Source organism: Zingiber officinale, chromosome 4A (genome assembly GCF_018446385.1).
Source record: "Zingiber officinale cultivar Zhangliang chromosome 4A, Zo_v1.1, whole genome shotgun sequence".
Taxonomy (NCBI): domain Eukaryota; kingdom Viridiplantae; phylum Streptophyta; class Magnoliopsida; order Zingiberales; family Zingiberaceae; genus Zingiber; species Zingiber officinale.
Window position 1 is genome coordinate 115,252,579 of NC_055992.1, and position 20,033 is coordinate 115,272,611.

General features: G+C 40.5%; 2 protein-coding genes across 3 annotated transcripts; both read left to right on the top strand.

Moving 5' to 3' along the window:
- Positions 1 to 6,727: 6,727 nt before the first annotated feature.
- Positions 6,728 to 13,159, top strand: LOC121970676. 2 transcript variants are annotated; one of them, XM_042521533.1, is made up of 10 exons: positions 6,731 to 7,032; positions 7,264 to 9,713; positions 9,792 to 9,881; positions 9,974 to 10,090; positions 10,170 to 10,322; positions 11,503 to 11,666; positions 11,785 to 11,932; positions 12,044 to 12,166; positions 12,271 to 12,358; positions 12,463 to 13,159. In XM_042521533.1, the coding sequence occupies exons 2-10, from the start codon at positions 7,344 to 7,346 to the stop codon at positions 12,627 to 12,629; spliced, it is 3,420 nt and encodes a 1,139-aa protein (XP_042377467.1). In that variant the 5' UTR covers positions 6,731 to 7,032; positions 7,264 to 7,343; the 3' UTR covers positions 12,630 to 13,159. The 2 variants fall into 2 exon arrangements, with proteins under 2 accessions (XP_042377468.1, XP_042377467.1); XM_042521534.1 differs by lacking the exons at positions 12,044 to 12,166; positions 12,271 to 12,358; positions 12,463 to 13,159 and having other exon boundaries at positions 6,728 to 7,032; positions 11,503 to 11,710; positions 11,785 to 11,844.
- A 562-nt stretch (positions 13,160 to 13,721) lies between these two features.
- LOC121970677 (zinc finger protein CONSTANS-LIKE 3-like) lies at positions 13,722 to 15,123 on the top strand. The gene is made up of 2 exons (XM_042521535.1): positions 13,722 to 14,391; positions 14,628 to 15,123. The coding sequence occupies exons 1-2, from the start codon at positions 13,786 to 13,788 to the stop codon at positions 14,961 to 14,963; spliced, it is 942 nt and encodes a 313-aa protein (XP_042377469.1). The 5' UTR covers positions 13,722 to 13,785; the 3' UTR covers positions 14,964 to 15,123.
- Positions 15,124 to 20,033: the final 4,910 nt, after the last annotated feature.

Below are 20,033 nucleotides of genomic sequence, written 5' to 3' on the forward strand. Positions count from 1 at the left end.
CAATTAAAATATTAAAATACGAATTGCCAACTAAAATATTAAACTACAAAAAGTATCGACAATAAATTTTACTTGAAAATAATTTACAATCACTATTAAATAGTTGCCAACCAAACTATATATTAGATATTGCCAATTACAAATATTACTTAGAAATAGTCTATAAGTACAATAAAATTGTACTTAATATTAAACTCCAGTTTGTACTGATACCAAAATAAGTAGCTCACTTTTTTATACTTAATATTCTAGAGCTATGCAAAATTGGGGTTGTCATATTAACATAACCTATTAAAATCAAAAAGAGAATATCATCTTTAGAAATTCCAATCTTTTCTCCGATGGGCATCCCATGAAATGCATCATCTTCTCCTTGTTCTCTTCTAGAAATAGATACACAACAAGTATATTTTTATCTAGAACACCAACACAAATTAGAGCTTTGTAGAATTTCTAATTCGCATTTTGTTGGCGAAATGACCTATTTTCAATCACTAAAGTTGAACGATCAATTGTAGCAACAACTTCCTTGACATTAATGTCGATAATTGAATTTTTCTTACTACCATATGAATCAATAGATGCAATCTTTCTCTTCCTTGATCAATCATCAAATGGTGGACTATCAGGGATCACACTGAAATTCTCATGTTCATCATCTAGTCCAAGATCTCTTTGTTCTTCCTCTAAAATAATTTCAACATTTCTTTCTGTAATAGTAGAAGCTCTTTGACCATTTACCCTATCGTGAGCAAACAACTTTAGCAATTTCTTATAATCAGGTACAGGGGTATATCTCCACTTCTTGATTAATGGATTAGTCTAGACAAATTTAAACATAATTAGAAATACAGTAGTAACTATATTTATTATTGGTCTGAGTGAAGCAAATCAATCAAGCAGCAGGTGAAACAATGTAACAGAGGAGGCAAAAAAACAAGAGGTTGTGTTCCACTAGCAATAATTGGAAATCTTTTCTTTAAAACCCCAAAAGCTCTCTTGATTGCACCACAAAGAGATGCATGTTGAAGATTGAATAGCTCTTTTGTATTTGTAAGGCCACATCTCGAATATTATTTCAAGTGATAACAAATTCCTCAATAAGGGGTAATCAAGTCCCTCTTCAACATAAATCCAAAGTCAACTAAATAATATTTACCTACCACCAAATCAAAGATATAAGTTAGTCATATTTACTTTCAAATATTGTCCACTAAAGAACATTAATTGTAAACTAGATACCATGAGGAATTATCAATTTATCATGTTTAGATAGAGTATTTTTTATGATTCGAGAATCAGATGCAGTTCCTTCCCTTCCGGCTAGGACATATATGAACTTCAAATCAAAGGAGCATCCAACCAACACATTGGTAATTGGCCAATCCTTTCTTCCTCTATATCAAGGTGCATTTACATCAGATACCTTAACACGTATATGAGTTCCATCTAATATACCAACACAATCTTGCAATTAAAAGACAATCGACATATGTGTCTAAAAAGTATATTATAAAACTTCTAAAGTTCAAAATGATTAAAAAAAAATCTTAAAGTAAGGATAGAATCTGTTGCTACTCTTTATATGAGGAGGAATTTTAGATCATTGATTTATAAATGCAGCATGAAGGCCAATAATAGCTTTTAAGACTTCATGAAAGTGATTACTAGTAGTCCTTGTACTACGAAAGAAAAAACTCAGTTCTCAATTTTTGACATCATAACCAAGCAAATATAAAAATTTAGCAACTTTTTCTTCAACACTTGAATTCCTATTACCTTTTATCCTATTGTTGTGCTTTAATATTTCACACAAGCGTCTAAAACCATCCAAATTCACCCTAAGAATACTATGGTATTGTTGGACCCCGTGATAGTTTTGATGTGATCAAACCAAGTTGGTTAGGTCCTGCTGTGTTTGATCCCTGTGTCTGAGTGTGCAGAAGCTTAGGAGCACAGGAAGTCGAGCGGAAGACGCAGCTAGCGAGAAGGACGGCACGGGAAGGGAGCCGACGGGCTTGGTGCGTCCGAAGGACGAGAGAGCTGCGGAAGAGTACTCCGGTGGGCGTGAAGAGCGTGCGCGACGTTCGAGGGACGTTAAGCCAGACGGAAGGCTGCTCGAGGAGAAGGTCAGGAATTGGGTTCGGGTGAGCCCTATTCCGGTTGCCCGCAATCATCCAAAAGAACGGAGCCTCGGAAGCCAAAGCGAAGAAGAAAAGGAGTCAAAAGAGACTGGAAATTACTATAGCAGGAAGTTACTGTAGTTTGAAGGCGCCTTAAACAAGCTTGAAGGCGCCCTTGAAGGCACCTTAAACAGGTCAGTTTTGACTGTTTGCATGCGGATAAAGTTTTATCCGCTGACCGAGCTGGAGGCGCCTTAAACCTTGTTGGAGGCGCCTTGGACCCTCGGGATAGACTTTCCAGGAGTTATAAAAAGGCCCCTGGAGCTAGGAATTCAACAACAACTTTGACAATCAACTCTATACTTAATTCCTAGCAATAGTTCTGAGCCGTTATTGTGTAAAAGGCTTCTCCTCCTTCAGAGAAGGAGATTCTTCTAGTGCGCTTTTTCATCGCCCTGGATTAACAACCTCCTTGGTTGTAACCAGGTTAATTGCTGAGTTTCTTTTTTCTTCTGTTAATTTAATTGTTATTATTTTACTATTTCTTTTCTAAGTTGAAATCCGAGGAGGGTAGTTTTATTTTTTGTTTACAGCAATTCACCCTCCTCTTGTCGGCCTCCGCTGCACCAACAAGTGGTATCAGAGTCGGACCGCCTCAGAAGGACTAACCGCCGACTGAAGCACGAAGATCTAGACGATGGCCAGAGCCAGTGACTACCCACCTGCATTCGAGGGGGAGTTTGCTTCATGGAAGCAAAAAATGGAGGTATACCTTAAGTCTGATTTTGGTATTTATTTAATTATGAAATCTGGTTATGAAGCACCAAAGAAAGTAAATGGAGAAGAGCTCGAGAAATACCTCTGGAACGAGAAGCAACGTGATGAGTCGATGGCAAATGCGCGGGCTGAATTTCATCTTCTAACCACAATACCAAATGAAGATCTCGACAAAGTCGGAGAGTACAATAGCGCAAAAGAACTTTGGGAAAAGTTCTTAAAGATCTATGAAGAGTCCGAATCCAAGGTAAATGCCGCAACAGCCCCAACAGCCAAATTCCATCCTGAAGCCACAGAAAGCTCATCCCAGATGAGCATCGATGAAGGGGAAGAGACTTCGGAAGAAAGCAACTCGACAGGGGGAGAATCAATAGCTTACAAGGTAAGTTAGGTATGGTCTCCACCTTCTGAACAAGTAATTACATTAATCGAGAAGGTACCTGAAAATTTTTGCGAATTAAAAATTAAATCTTCGAAAGAATTTTCTGGATTAGAAAAAATTTTGTCGAACGAATCTTTCCAATTAAAAACACCGTCGAAATATTTTTTACCAACTATTTTGTTGAAAGAATTTCTGAAACTAAAAACATTGCCAAAAGATTTTTGTGAGTTACAAAATAATTTGTCGAACGAATTATCAAAAGATCTTTTATCAATTATTTTGTCAAAACAATTTTTCGCATACTTAATATTATTTTCCTTAAATCTAAAAAATTATGATAAACTAAAGTAGAAATTTAGATATCATAATAAGGTTAGAGAAATGACAATAACTTGAGAATGAATTTTGTTTTAATAATAATAATAAAAATTATTATTTTTGCCTAAGTTAAAAGCCTTTTCTATAATTCTAAAAAATAATTTAACTTAGAATTTTTTTTAAAAATATTCTTCTGAAAAATTCAAAAATTCATTTTACTAAAATTTTTTGGAAAATTTTTAACTTGAAATTTTTTTTGTGGAAACTTTTTTACTTGAAAAATTTTACCTAGAAAATTTTTCAAAATTTCATTCTTACTTGAAATATTTTTTGAACCATTTATTTTACCTAACATATTGTTGGATAATTCTCTCTATTTTTATTAACCCCGTTTTTGCTGTGATCAAAGGGAGAGAGAAAAGTACAAGTTTATGGGGAGTTAGAAAAAATTTAAAATTTAAAATTCTTTTTCTATTTTTTGTTGCAGTTTTACTAATTGCAAAAATTATACTTAACTTGTTAGTTTAGTAATTTTTCTTTAAAATTACTGTTTATGTCTATTTTTAACCTTAACTTGAACTTGGGTTGATGCACATCAAAAAGGGGGAGATTGTTGGACCCCGTGATAGTTTTGATGTGATCAACCAAGTTGGTTAGGTCCTGCTGTGTTTGATCCCTGTGTCTGAGTGTGCAGGAGCTTAGGAGCACAAGAAGTCGAGCGGAAGACGCAGCTAGCGAGAAGGACGACACGGGAAGGGAGCCGATGGGCTCGGTGCGTCCGAAGGACGAGTGAGCTGCGGAAGAGTACTCCGGTGGGCGTGAAGAGCGTGCGCGACGTTAGAGGGACGTTAAGCCGGACGGAAGGCTGCTCGAGGAGAAGGCCGGGAATTGGGTTCGGGTGAGCCCTATTCCGGTTGGCCGCAATCACCCAAAAGAACGAAGCCTCGGAAGCCAAAGCGAAGAAGAAAAGGAGTCAAAAGAGGCTGGAAATTACTATAGCAAGAAGTTACTGTAACAGAAGTTACTGTAGCTTGAAGGCGCCTTAAACAAGCTTGAAGGCGCCCTTGAAGGCGCCTTAAACAGGTCAGTTTTGACCGTTTGCATGCGGATAAAGTTTTATCCGCTGACCGAGCTGGAGGCGCCTTAAACCTTGTTGGAGGCGCCTTGGACCCTCGGGAAAGACTTTCCAGGAGTTATAAAAAGGCCCCTGGAGCTAGGAATTCAACAACAACTTTGACAATCAACTCTGTACTTAATTCCTAGCAATAGTTCTGAGCCGTTAGTGTGTAAAAAGGCTTCTTCGCATTCAGAGAAGGAGATTCTTCTAGTGCGTCTTTTCATCGCCCTGGATTAACAACCTCCTTGGTTGTAACCAGGTTAATTGCTGAGTTTCTTTTTTCTTCTGTTAATTTAATTGTTATTATTTTACTATTGCTTTTCTGAGTTGAAATCCGAGGAGGGTAGTTTTACTTTTTGTTTACAGCAATTCACCCCCCTCTTGCCGGCCTCTGCGGCACCAACAAGTATGCGTCGCTAGAAGTGATAAGTTTGTGTAATAAAACACGTCAAACATTATCTTTTTGTTCATTACTCTCCGTCAAACCCTTGCTACAAGTTGCCGAGGAACAACATAAATGTTGCCGAGAAAAGATCGAAGATGTTGCCACAGACGTGTGATGCACAGACACGTGATGCACAGACGCTGCCTCGTCGGATGGAGAAAACAAGTTGGGGAAAGAGAAATGAAAAGTCACATAAAATTTATAATTTTGTGAGAAAGAGATGGTACATGCGTCATTTAATTTTCCATCATTCGTTTTCCACCCGATTTGACAGTGATCATTTTTTGCTTCAAAATCAACCATCGATGGATTATGTTTCCTTTTTTCCCCAAAAGTTTAATAAAGGAAACGATGAAAAATTATCTACTATAGAAAATTTTCTCTAATTTTGATCTCCACTCTCTCATGTAAACATAGCATTAGCGTGTAGAAGGCATTGAACTCCTAATCTTCATTTTTTTTCCCTTAGTATAAATAAATTAAATGTTCGTTAAAAGTTTGATATTTGGTAAGAATATGTTAATTGAAAATTTTAAATAATTTATTAAATTAAATAAAAATGCATATGTATTTAAATAGTTAGTGTATACAAATTATAAAATATTTACAAATAATACCACATATAAAATTTGTGAGCTCATCTCAAGGAGTTCAAATCTTCTCTCCCCATATTTCTCTGTCCCCGTATCTCACACATTGTTCCAGCCCATCATCGGTGGCCTCCGACCATCGTCTCGATCAATACTATAACTCTTAGGAAAGGTGAACCCTAGGGGGTCGTCATCGACACGATTGACGCAGGAATCCGACCGGATCTGAGCAGGGGCTTAAATGGACGGTAGAGGAAAGTTTGCTCAGATTCGGCCGGATTCTGGCGCCGATCGTACCGATGGCGATCCCCTAGGGTTCACCTTCCCCAAGGGTTATAGTATTGATCGGGATGATGGCCGAAGACCGTCGGCGGTGGACTGGGACGATGAGTGAGACACGGGGACAGATGATATTGGGGAGAGAAGATTTGATTTACATCTCAAGTAACTCAATATTATCGACATCATAATAAAATAAGATAAATCATAAAAGATATTTTTATTTTAATATAGTAATCCTTCTTATCAAACATTCAAGTAAACATTTTGTACTAACTCAGAATGATCCCAAAATCTACCCATAAGACATGTGAATAATACTTCTCAATAAATAATGAAGTTTAAATTGAATAAATAAATTTATAATAGCATAAATTCATTGATAATTAAATAAATTTAAAATTTTAAATAATCAAATATATTTGAATTGAACTTGGAAACAAATTAAGCTTAATATAAATTTGAACCAAAGAAATCAAACCATTTTAAATTCATTTTACACTTGGCTTTACTTACCTAGATTATCTCATGGATAAGTTTGGCTAGACCTAATCTAAATAATGCTCACTATTTGAAATTATTCATAATGATTAATTAAACGATAAGCGACAATTTAAACATGATTAGTGAATAGTAATCCGTGGTGACGTCATCTTCGTGCCCGCCGCAAGTATAGCGTTGGGGAAGTGAGGCGATAAATAGCAGGATCGACTTCTTCTTCCCCTGCGGCATCAAGGGCAGCCGCAGTCTTCTTTCTTTCTCCTTCTCTCTCCCTCTCTGTCTCACGCATGACGAGTGGAGGTTCCCTCGTGATGGAATAATCCCGAGGTATAATCCTTTCACCGCCAGTTTGGTTCCTTTCGCTGGTGCTTTCGGACCAAGTTGCCCCGATTCCTCAACTCTGGGGTCTTTTTTTCTTGCCGTGTCGGTTGTTCGACGTGAGAGGGCAAGATCGAGGGAGGAAGCATCGGGCTCAGATCGGAAATTCTGCGTAATCGGAGGTATCGTTTCTCTTAATTAGGTGTTGCCGTTTGCTAGTTTTGTTTCAATCTTGGGTTATTTATTTATTTATTGGATCCGTGTGCCAAAATCGTTTGTTTTTTAGTTTTACAAAAAAAGTTAGAATTTTCAGAAGTGGAAGAACTAGGACAGTGGTTGTCTTTATGCTAATGTTTTTATTTGGTGTTTTTTTGATGAATGTGTTGCTGTCTTTGCAAACGACTCCGATTCAGTGGGAAAGCCTTCATTTTGGAGGCGATAGAGGCGTATTCCTGGGAGTCGTGCTATCTCTGGTACTGGTAGTCCGTCTCTAATGTGTAATCGAGGGGAACCCGGATCCTTCGATTGTTCTTGCTTTGTCTCTGGATATTCTCAGTCTCTGCGGCCTGAGATGGAAATTAGCGCAGCTATGGATGATTCTCCTCGCGTCAAGTTCCTTTGCAGCTTTGGTGGAAGCATCCTCCCGCGCCCACTCGACGGCAGACTTCGCTATGTGGGAGGTGAGACCCGAATCATGAATGTTCCTCGTGACATCTCGTACCACGACCTCTTGGTTCGGGTGCGGGAGCTCTTTGATGGGGTGTCGTTAATCAAGTACCAACAGCCGGACGAGGACCTTGATGCCTTGGTGTCGGTTGTGAATGATGAGGATGTAATGAACATGATGGAGGAGTATGATAAGTTCATCGCAATCGGTGATGGCCAGACATGGTTGAGGATCTTTCTTTTCTCACAATGTCCTGATCAAGATGTAGCCACCATGGGTGGTCCACACTATGATGCTGATGATAGGAAAGCTGAGCGGAGGTACATCGATGCCATCAACAACCTCATTGATGTTAAATCCACATCACCTCCTGATGTTTCTGAGCATTATTTTGGGCATCTGAGCATTGACGGGGGAATTCCCAATCAGGTTAATTTGTGTCACCTTACCATTCCGTCTCATGACCAAAGATATAGTGAAATGGATACACCTCGTAGCCCTGCTTTGTTCTCTCCAGGATGTTTTGCTGCTAACGATCCACATGAATTCTCACCTCCACCATCACCTGCTAGATTTTACCATGAAGCTGGGGAGGTCCGTGATCAGATTTTGGAGGATTGCATTCAGCACACAGGAGGTCACCAGCTGCATCAGTATGATCTTCATTGTCCATCAACAGCAGAAAGTTATGTATGGATGCCTCCGGGAGCAGTTTTGCAAGAAAAATCTGGATTTCCGGCTAATTTGGGTCATTCTCATAATATGATCAAGGGGAACAGTCTTTGTGAGCATTGTCGCATGGCTCTCCAGAGGAACCATTGTCTCATGCCAGATGCACGTTTCCATGAGATTCGCTGGAAGCATGGGCTACCATACTCGGATCAGCCAAACATAAATGAATACATAGGGAATTTTCCAAATTTTTGCACTGGTTGTTTTGGTAGCAAAGATCCATGTATGCCAAATCGAGACCTTAAGATGGGGCATGGTATCTATGTCAAAGAACATAATGAGCAACATCCCATGCTTAATGACTCACACAATTGCGAACGTGGATGGGCCGTCCACAACAACCATATTACTCTTAGAGTTGAGGATATGAGGATGCATCAAAATGGAACTGGTAGGATAAGCGAACAATATATTGATGGTAATATGATGAATGCTACACACGGGAACATTAATGACAAGCAATCATTCCCTTACAATTGCATCAGCCACAATGATTCACATTACATCCAATATGGAGCTAATATTAGAAACGAAGTTTTTGTACCTCAACATATAACTGGAGCTATTCCAGGAGCAAATGTGCCAGGATTTGAAGATGCTGCTATTCGGTATCAGAATCAGCCTTCTGCATATGGAGCAGATAGTCCTTACCAAGGTCTGAACAATTTGCACCCAGCCCAATCTTTATGGAGAAATAAGCAGGCCCCATTTCACCCTGGAACATCACACGAACTTGCTGGTTCAATGATAATGAATGGTCCAGACCCAGCTCTTATAAGATATAAGCAGGAGGGAAGTCCAAGATTCCCCTATGTTTTGGTTGATAACGAGATTCCAAATGCTCTCTCTTCCCAGAATAACTGTCATAAGCTGGTTAGCTTTGAAGAATTTGCAGCTGCAGATCATGAGCATCAATGTGATACTAGAACAAATACAAACAGCAGTGATCAGGATGTCATTCTTCCCCTTGCATCAGTTTATACTGGTTTACATGTAAAAGTTCCTTCTAAAGAAATTCCACTTGTGCCAGCACCACTGTACCAAATTGACAAAGAATCTGCTATTTCTAGTGTCACCGCCCACAAACCTGCTTTCCAAATGCAAGCCACATCCAAAAACAATATGACTTTAGAAGGGCAGGAGAAGCAACATGTGATTTCAAATGAACCTGATGTATATATTACTCTTTCTCCAAAACATAAACTTTTTGAAGTTTCCATAAAAGAATTGCAGCTTTCTGAAGTGGAAGAAGACACAAACAAACATCTTGATGCTGACAGTAATGTTGCTCATGGAGACAGGGACATGCTGGGGGAGAACTTGAATTTTTTACCTGAGTTGATTGCTTCTGTGAAAAAAGCAGTTTTGGAAGGTGCTGAGGAGGTGGTGACCATGGCCCAATCAAATTCTGGATTGGATTCTACTTCTGGAAAGAAAGAATCATTATGTGAACACAAAACAAAAGTGAGTTTGGTTTTCATCATTTTGTGTGACTTCTTTATTCTCAGTGTTATTCTTATTGCTATTTGCTATTATTTGCAGGATGCCAATGCAGATGTTCAAGCTGACTTAACAGGAAATAGTGAACTGCCCATGACAGCTGAACATGGAAATTCGGCTAAAGGGTTGCAGGTCTCATTTAGTTAAAATGCTTATGTTCCTTCATCCTCACAACTTTTTCATGTCTGTGTCTGCTTAGTTTCATTACCTTTTTCCTTATGCAGAACCAGAATGCAAATCTAGATGTTCAGGCAGAATTGGAAGGAACTAGTGAAAATGAGAAACTTTGTAAAATTGAGCTCACAACTGCCGAAGCTGAAGCTTTATCAAAGGGGTTACAGGTCTCTTGTTGTCACATTTCTTTTTTTGTTTTTAATCTTCCTGGTTGTATCATTTACTGTAACCTTGATTATTCTTAAGACTATAAAAAATGATGACCTGGAAGAGATTCGACAACTGGGGTCAGGCACATTTGGATCAGTCTATTATGGAAAATGGAGAGGTTCTGATGTCGCCATTAAAAGAATAAAAGCTAGCTGCTTTGCAGGGAAGCCATCCGAGAGAGAACGTCTGGTAGTTTATACGTTTTATTTATCTTAATGTTTATTTTTTGTATTTACTAATCATACTATAATTCTAATGTTTTTTGTTATGTTGTCGATACTTTGCTAATTTTTGTAGTTGCTATTTTCTACTCGTGCATGTATAAGAGAGCATCTTTGAATTTTATCTTTGTCATACTTTCACCAATGCCAACCTATCCTTTAGATGTAGTGCCAATGCTAGTATATATGAATGTTTTAGATAGAAAGAATATTGCAATATACAAAGGTGTGATCCATTTCTTGCTTAGTGAGGGATTGTTTTCTCACTGATTATGAATTTTGTCCTGCCTGGAGAAACAGCACTGCAAACTTTTGAAGCCTATTGTACATCAAAACTACTAGCATCTCATTATTGCCTATGGTATTACAGTCTGAAACGTGTCAACCCTGAAAATCATATAAGGATAAAGGGTATTTTCTACTTTTAGTTTACTACGCAATTCAATCAATATTGTGTGAATTCTGTCATACCTTGAAAAATGAAGCTAATCATTTCCTTCTTACAATTAAATCATGAATAAAGTTCTATGGCACCAACCTTTGTGTGTGCTTTTTTTTGAGAAAGGAATGTGTTGCAGACCATAATAGCATGTCTTTGATGGACAGTGTGGAAAATTTTTGATGCCATACACTGTTTTTTTTCCCCTGTCATTTTACCGTAATGTTGCAAACTTTTAAATTGGAAGTATATATTTTTCCCATACAATCTTCTTCCATAGATTTTTTTTTAAATTTTTTTTTGTATACCCATGTACTAGTCAATCTTTTAAGGCTTTTACCAGTTCCTAGGGCATAGCGCAGTCGGTGGGCGCATGATATCACTGACGACCTGGGGTTTACCCCACCATGCGCCTATGGTCTGTGTACCTGCATTTACCTCCCTCCTGGTACTGGGGGGGCCGCGAAGGTAGCGAATCTACTTTTAAGGCTTTTACCAAAATTTCAGAAGCCTACTTTTTTTTTGTGTTTTGTTGCTTTTTGTTTTTTGTTATTATTGAGAATTCATCTGTGCTTAATTTTTCATCTGTATATTCAATTAATGCCAATTGCTGATGTTTGCAGTTGCAGATTTCTGGAAAAAGGCTCTAATAATGAGTTGCTTTATCCCAACATTCTTTCATTTTAATATCAATTGCTGATATTTGCAGATTGCAGATTTCTGGAAAGAGGCTCTAATAATGAGTTGCTTGCATCATCCCAACATTGTTTCATTTTATGGCGTAGTCCGTGATGGCCCTGATGGTTGCTTAGCAACTGTAACGGAGTTCATGGTCAATGGATCACTTAAACAGTTTCTGCAAAAGAAAGACCGGTATATGGAGCAATAATTTAGCAGAGTTAAATTGAGTACACTAGGTCATTGTTCACTACATGATGCTAGTTAAGTAGAAGTCTTAACGAGTTTATGATGTGTTGTTTTCTGCAAACAGGACTGTTGACCGCCGCAAACGACTAATAATAGCCATGGATGTTGCATTTGGAATGGAGTATTTGCATGAAAAGAACATAGTTCATTTTGATCTCAAGTGCGAAAATTTGTTAGTTAATATGAGAGATCCACATCGTCCCGTGTGTAAGGTACCTATTCAATTTGTTTGTATGTTTCAAGGTATTTGTTGGAATTCAAGCTCGGTTATGCATGATTGATCTTGAGGACATCCAATAACTTTGTCATCAATCGCATACCAGATTGGTGACCTCGGTTTATCAAAAGTAAAGCAGCACACATTGGTATCAGGTGGTCTTCGGGGTACTTTACCATGGATGGCACCGGAGCTTCTAAGTGGAAAAAGCAATATGGTGTCTGAAAAGGTTAGGTTCTGTGTATGATCTGTCGCTACACAAATCTCCTTACACATTTACCTGTTCATCCTGTCTTTTGTTAATTTCTTTCTTTTGGGCTTGTGCCTGTGTAGATTGATGTTTATTCATATGGAATTGTGATGTGGGAGCTGCTTACTGGGGAAGATCCTTATGCGGATATGCGTTGTGCTTCGATCATAGGTATACTTCATAGTTAATTCAAACATATGCTTATGAATTCTCATAAACCAACTTCAATATAGTGAACTTCTGTACATTGATTTAGTGTTCTTTTTTCCACATAGGTGGCATTATAAACAACAGCATACGCCCTAAAATTCCAACCTGGTGCGATCCTGAATGGAAATCCTTAATGGAAACTTGTTGGTCTTCTGATCCCGCATTGAGGCCATCGTTTTCTGAGATATCTCAGACGTTGCGGAAAATGGCTGCAGCAATTAACCTGAAGTGATCCTTGATGGTGAAGGAATGTGTACAAACTTCTGCTTTTGTGCAATCGTATTCTCATATATATATTAGTGTGTTTACTGCAAAACAAAGCATCTCGGAGGATGATCAGAGGCATCCATGGGAATCGGTAATGCTACCATACATCGTCCCATGTAGTGCAAATATACCTTCAAATGATGTGTACAGAGATGTCGCTCCCGAATAAAGGAGACAGATTTAGAAGAAACCAGAAAAGTGAGCAAAATCTTGTGTCCTCTAGCTGGATCCATATCTAGTGTTCTCTAGAAGGCTGCTGTCTGGTTTTTAAAGTATGCAGCTTTCTTTCCAGGTGATCTTATGATACCAAACAGGTGATCCCCTTTGTCGATTATCGAATCTGAGATGGTGTCTTTTGCATAGATATACTATTTCTTCCTTGTATGGATATTTTGTTAATTTTTTTCTTGTTAAACCTTGTAAAGCAATTTTCTTTGGGCCTTGTAAAATGGCTAACATGTCCTTAAATCTCTCAATTGCTACTTATTTGCTTTTCATTCTGCCTTTAGTTCCACAAGATGTACCAGGTAATAACAATTTGTATCACATCTTACAAAATAGTCACAGGCGTGCGCCGAAGAAGACTCGTGTACCGTCTCGGTCAAGTCTCTCGAGAAGCCAGGTTAGCAAAGTACTCGGAAGAATCTATTCTTGATGTGGTGAGATTGAACTTAGTGTCAAACTTTGTATCTAATCATGCACTTCTAGTTTGTCTAAAGATTTCTTCATTCAAGATGTTTTAACAATTTCGATATGCTTACCTCTTCGGTAGAAGCATTCGATACGAAAACTGGGGAGAAAGATTGAAAATGATAGTCGATAAATCCTGATCGAAACGATCAAATTTGATGACCCCTATTGTAATGTACTTCCAAAAAGATAAGATGAGAATAGCAAGAACTTCCAGCAGTGTTGAAAATTCAAGTCTCAGGTTTGACCATTTGAGAATCAGCCAAAGAATTATATGCCACGTGTTCTGTTTTCATTGGTTGTCTTGGTTCAACTGGGATAGCGTGTCGACCAATAGCGATTTATCAGGATCCAAAATCCCCAAAATATAAGCTACATGGGATGTACATTGAGAGGCGGAGAAAGGAAGGAGAAGAGACGAAGTGAAGGCGATGGCGAGCGCGGCGAAGGAGGGGAGCGGCGGTGTCGCCCTGGCGGCGGCGAAGTTCTGCGACTCCTGTGGCGCCTCGCAGGCCGTGCTCCACTGCCGAGCCGACGCCGCGTTTCTCTGCGGCGCCTGCGACGGGCGCTTGCACGGCGCCAACGGCCTCGCCTCCCGCCACGAGCGCGCGTGGCTCTGCCAGGTGTGCGATCGAGCGCCCGCCGCCGTAGTGTGCAAGGCCGACGCCGCCGCCCTCTGCGTCGCCTGCGACGCCGACATCCACGCCGCCAACCCTCTCGCTCGCCGCCACCACCGCGTTCCCCTGCCGCCGTTCGTCGGCCCCGCGCCCGCCGCCGCCTCTGTCAGCTCCACGCTCCAGGAAGACACCGCCGCCGGCCACTCGCTCCTCCACCAGGAAGCGCTGCCGCCGCGGTTCTTCTTCTCCGACGCCGATGCCTACCTGGACCTCGACTACGCCGACGAGCCGAAGGACTCTGTCGACGAGGAAGCGGGTCCGGCCGCGTGCCTCCTGTCGCCCACCGGCGTCGGTGGTTGGCGTTTGGATCTCAACGCGATCGTATCCAAACCCGAACCGGATCTTTCCTTTTGTCACAGCGTAAATTCAATTGCTCCGGATAAACTCCATATTTTTTTTGGTATTTTCAAAAAATACCCTCCATGTTTTAGAATTGTCAAATGATTCCACTATATTTTTAATTTTCCCATTATCATCCTAGCCAAAACAGGGACGTTTTGACTAATCCAAAACTCTCAGAGGGAGCGTTTTAAAAGTTTCTATGAAATTTAATTGTAAATCCATCGCGATTAATTAACCAGTCGCTCATCGCGCAGGAGTCGTCGGAGACGGCGGTGGTGCCGGAGGTGTCGCAGGCGGCGACATCCGCGGGGCATCCAGATATTCCCTCGCACAATAACTGGGATCCGGCGGCGGCTCGGGCGGAGCGGGAAGCGAGGCTGATGCGGTACCGGGAGAAGAGGAAGAGCCGACGGTTCGAGAAGACGATACGGTACGCGTCGAGGAAGGCCTACGCGGAGGCCCGGCCGAGGGTGAAGGGGCGGTTCGTTAAGCTATCGGAGGCGGAGATCTACTCGGGGGCGGCGGAGGCGGTGGCCGCGCTCATGGCCGACGATGAGTACGGCGTCGTGCCGTCGTATTGGAATTTGTAGCAATACGCGTAGATTAATTAATCAAACTATAAGGTCTGAAATAGATGTTTGCATATTATATATTGTGAACGAAATGGCGTACGTTGAGGGAGGAAGCTTATACTCAGTTTATTATGTTAGTTCCATGAAAACATTTAATTACCTCATATAATTTCTGTTACTGAAGCAAACCCTATAATTCTAGTGTTTAATGTGATATATAAAAAAATATAGTAAATCTAAAGAAAAAGAAAAAGAAAATCTACGAAAGCATATTTAGAGATGAAGAAAGATGCATACAAACACACTGGATCATGCTAAGTTTGAGTGTGTTTTCCATGGTCATCCTGCAGCTTCAGTGCATCTTCCTGTGTCAGGGGATTTAATATACTGCACGACTTTCGCCGCACAGATTCTAACTGTAGTAATTTTTTTTTAAATTTTCTACTGTAATAATGACGGATATTAAATCTGTATGGTAATAATTATAAAACTGTAACTTTATAGTTGTGATTTGTTACAACATGATTAAATAAATCATAATCATATTATAGAAGCTACTATAATATACATTAAACGTCATAGTAATTACATATTAGTAGTTACTAAATATGATTTAACAAATCATGATCATATTGTAACAATTATGATTTAATAACTATTATAATACAAACTTAATGTTGTAATAATTATAGATTTATAAGTGCTCCAATGTGATTAAACAAAATTATAATCACGTTGTAACAATTAGAGTCCCCATAACTACTATAGCATACACTTAAAATTATAATAATTATAGACTCACAATTGCTACAATATGATTAAATAAATTATGATTAGGCTTAAATATTTTTAACCTCCTTGTATTTTGAATTAAGTAGCGTTTTGCCTTCCTATATTTAAAAAATAACATTTAACCTCCTTTATCGAAGCCAAATATTTAAAAAAATTATAAAAAGATAATTATATCCTTATCTTTTTATAATATATATTTTTAATAATTTTGAAAAGAAAAAGAAATTATATTGAAGTGACCTTTATATCCTTGGATAAAAAATATAAAAAAAAATTAAACAAGGCTAACTAACATTTTAGATCATGCTTCGCTTTCTCTCGTAGCGAAAAAAAAATTTTACCTTTTAAATCGTAAGAAATATCGAAGAAAAAGTTGAAAATTGAAAGAGAGATCTGTCTTGCAATCTTGGAAGATTGAGTCGAAGTGGGATCTTTTTGAAATTGACATCGTTTGTATTTTTCCCAAAGAAAAATATCCAATTTTCAGGTATTTATAGAGTTAGGGTTTGAAATACAGTATACGTTGATGCTATTTCTAAGCTATTGATTGTATCAAAATGAATTATATTGAATTTCTTTTGATTGCATGACTGATATAAGTGATATTATGATTCAATTTGGTTAAGTACCTGATTGGCTTAAAATATATAAAACCCTATTTAATTATACATGAAAACGTTGTATGGCCCATTCTCCATTACTGTAAAGTTTCATTTATTTATTTTCCAAGTTGTCTATTTGTCTATTTCTCGAATGATTTTTTATTACATATGGTATGTTATTTGTCTATTTGCCTATTTATCTATTTGTCTCTTTGTCTCAGATTCATCACTAATATTTTTACACTTTTCCTAGTTCTTTGTATCAGTTGGATGCACAAATACAATGTTTACTTTGGAATTGCACTACGGTGGTAAATTTCAGAGAAAAGATGATGATTGGGAATATGTTGGAGGTGAGGTGGTCTTTATAGAGAGAGTTTATCCTGATTATATGTCATTGTTAGAATTACAAGATGTGTTAAAGCAGATGAAACTCCATGTACTTATTCCTATCTATTTTAGGGGCTCTGGTCCAGAACTCAAGAAATTAAGTGGGGATGACTGTATGTTTGAAATGTTTGGCTTTTACAGGGATAAACCTCATATTAAGCTATACATAAGAGACTTAAAAGATGGATTGGAAAAACTATCTAATTGGTATGGTGTTAATGAAGCTGAGACTATTGTAGGCATCCCAAGCAATGCTAATTTTGCTTCTCAATGCATGTATACTTAAGATAGTGAGCAAATTTTAAATCAGGAGTCAACACACGCAGGTCATGAAAAATACCAGAATATTTATGGATCTAATAATGATACTGAAACTGGGGGTATAAATGAGGATTTACGAAGTGAGGATCTTGATGATACATATGTAGGACATTCCGATGCTTTCACTAATGATGATAGTGACATAGAGTACTTTCTAGATGGTGATAGTTTAAGTGACCATTGCGGGATTGATAGAGAAAGTGAATCAGCTAACAGTAACTTAGGAGAATATGCTGAATATGCAAATCTAATTTCTAGTGATTATTCTGATTTTATATTTATGAAGGTAAATGGACAGCTTGTAGAGGTAGATCAAATCAGCGATGATGAGAAATTAGAAGAAGTTGTTCATTCATCCGATGAGGAAAATGTTATTGAGTTCCCTGAGTTCAATGAAGAAAGAGATATGGATAACCCTGATGATCCGGCGGTAAGAATGGGGGACCCACTTCCTGAAGGGTCCCAGCCTGAGGACGGATGGAGGGCTGACTAAGCGGGTAATGGCCGCGTCAAGCAGTTGAGCAGGTCCGAGCGGAGCCAGAGATAACCCAGCCATAGGCTTGGGTTTCCGACGCCAAGGCGGGAGGACTGAATGGCCGAGCGGGTGTCTGCTCGGCTAGAACCGAAGGGCCGAGCGGGTGGTCCGTTCGGCCAGGATAAGGGCGAGGATACAAAGGTTAGCCGAGCGGCCTATTCGTTCGGCTCAGGATATGGGATGTCAGCAAAGGCAAGTCTGATGATTATACCGTACACAAGATTTCACGATAAAGGATCTCGCCGTCACATCATGGAGAGGTTGATACAGTAGCGGTATGGCCTTATGGATGCCCTTCTGACAGACCCATACCTGGGCATGGTCGAAAGCAGGTGATTGCTTCGATTGGTGTGCCCAGGCTCCTTTGAGAGGTCTATATAAGGCCTCCACTTCTTCAACCGAGGGTACGCGAGTCTTCATCCTGCAACCACTTTCTTCATCTATTCCCTCGCCTGACTTGAGCGTCGGAGGGTCGTCGCCGGGACACCCCTCCCGGCCCGGTTTTGTTGCAGGTTCGCCGGAGCACTCGAGGATCCAGCAGGGAGCGCCACATCCCCAGCGTCCGTTGACTCCTGGTTCGGACAGGATCAATTTGGCGCCGTCTGTGGGAACGCACCTGCATCCGAGCAGAGGCAATGGACGAGGCTGGAAGAATACATACCGTGGCAATCTCACAAGAAGAGTTGGACGCCATAGTCGAGGCGAGGGCAGCCAAGATAGTGGCGCGGCAAAAGGAGAAAGCACAGGCTGAGCGAGCGCAACAGCAAACCTCGGCTTCAGCAGGCCGGGCGGCGCAAGCAGACCGCCCGGAATATGTTTCAATAGGAGGGTTCCCTCAGGCGCTCTTCCGTACTCCCCCAGAAATCGCGCCCGCTCACGGGGAGCAAGGATCTTCATCTGATGAGCCTCCCGTTCGGGATCATAGGAAGGGCAAAGCTCCCCGAGCAGACGCGTTACCAAAATACTATACACCACCGCCGATCGGAGCTTACAATGGGACGACCGACCCCGACGATCATTTGGGGAAGTTCGATAGCATCGCCACTTTGCATCAGTACTCCGATGGCGTAAAGTGTCGGGTATTTCTCACCACTCTATCGGAATCTGCACATAGGTGGTTTCGGAGGTTGCCGGACGGCTCTATCAGTACTCCGATGGCGTAAAATGTAGTTCGGAACTCCTGGAAACTAGTGATAGAGCCGTCCGGCAACCTCCGAAACCACCTATGTGCAGATTCCGATAGAGTGGTGAGAAATACCCGGCACTTTACGCCATCGGAGTACTGATGCAAGGTGGCGATGCTATCGAACTTCCCCAAATGATCGTCGGGGTCGGTCGTCCCATTGTAAGCTCCGATCGGCGGTGGTGTATAGTATTTTGGTAACGGATCCCGATGTATGGCTTCAGAGAACTGTCGGTGAACCTGCTCGGGCGGTGTATCCGCTCGGGGAGCTTTGCCCTTTGTTAGGACCGAAAATAGCTAGAGGGGGAGGGTGAATAGCTCGTCGCGTTCGCTCGGTGCTCGGCGTTGCTTGTTCCTTCAAAGATGTGCAGCGAAAATACAAAGAAACAAATCACACAACGCTAACAAGGTTGGTTTACTTGGTATCCACCTCACAAGAGGTGACTAGTCCAAGGATCCACACCTACGCACGCACCCTCCACTAATAAAACTCTCCTTTATGGTAACTACCAAGGGCGGAGAACCCCTACAAGACTCAGTACAAGAAGAGAGGGAAAGGATACAAGAAATACAAGCTTACAAGCTTACAAGCTTACAATGAGTACAAACCCTAACCCTAGCTTCTCTTCTTGACTTTGATCCGCCTCTTTGTGAGGACCAAAAGTAGCTAGAGGGGGGGGGGGGGTGAATAGCTCGTCACGTTCGCTCGTTGCTCGGCGTTGCTCGGCGTTGCTCGGCGTTGCTTGTTTCTTCAAGAATATGCAGTGGAAAATACAGAAACAAATACAACAACGCTAACACAGTTGGTTTACTTGGTATCCACCTCACAAGAGGTGACTAATCCAAGGATCCACACCACGCACGCACCCTCCACTATGAAAACACTCCTTTTCGGTAACTACCGAGGGCGGAGAAGCCCTACAAGACTCTCAGTACAAGAAGAAAGGAAAGGGAAACAAAATACAAGCGCAAAGCTTACAATGAGTACAGAAAACCCTAACCCTAGCTTCTCTTCTTGCCTTTGATCCGCCTCTTGACTTGGAAAGCTTCCAAGATCCTTCAAGAACTGGCGATCTGATCTTTGAGAGCGCTGTGGAGGAGCTGGCGAGTAATCTGGAGTGAATCGGAGAAGCAATGCCGCAGCCATCACACGCCTGCAGCTATAAACGACGCCAACGGTCGGATCCCGATCGATTCGAATATTCCCAATCGATCGGGGAGGCTTTGGATCGATCCACGGATCGATCCAGAGCGCCTCTGTGCTC

Excerpts from the sequence above, each read along its gene's own strand:
- LOC121970676 (XM_042521533.1), top strand. The coding sequence starts at position 7,344 with ATGTGTAATCGAGGGGAACCCGGATCCTTCGATTGTTCTTGCTTTGTC. Across the intron at positions 9,714-9,791 it reads TATGTGAACACAAAACAAAA|GATGCCAATGCAGATGTTCA; the intron begins GTGAGTTTGGTT and ends TATTATTTGCAG. Across the intron at positions 10,323-11,502 it reads CATCCGAGAGAGAACGTCTG|ATTGCAGATTTCTGGAAAGA; the intron begins GTAGTTTATACG and ends TGATATTTGCAG.
- LOC121970677 (XM_042521535.1), top strand. The coding sequence starts at position 13,786 with ATGGCGAGCGCGGCGAAGGAGGGGAGCGGCGGTGTCGCCCTGGCGGCG. Across the intron at positions 14,392-14,627 it reads ATCTTTCCTTTTGTCACAGC|GAGTCGTCGGAGACGGCGGT; the intron begins GTAAATTCAATT and ends CTCATCGCGCAG.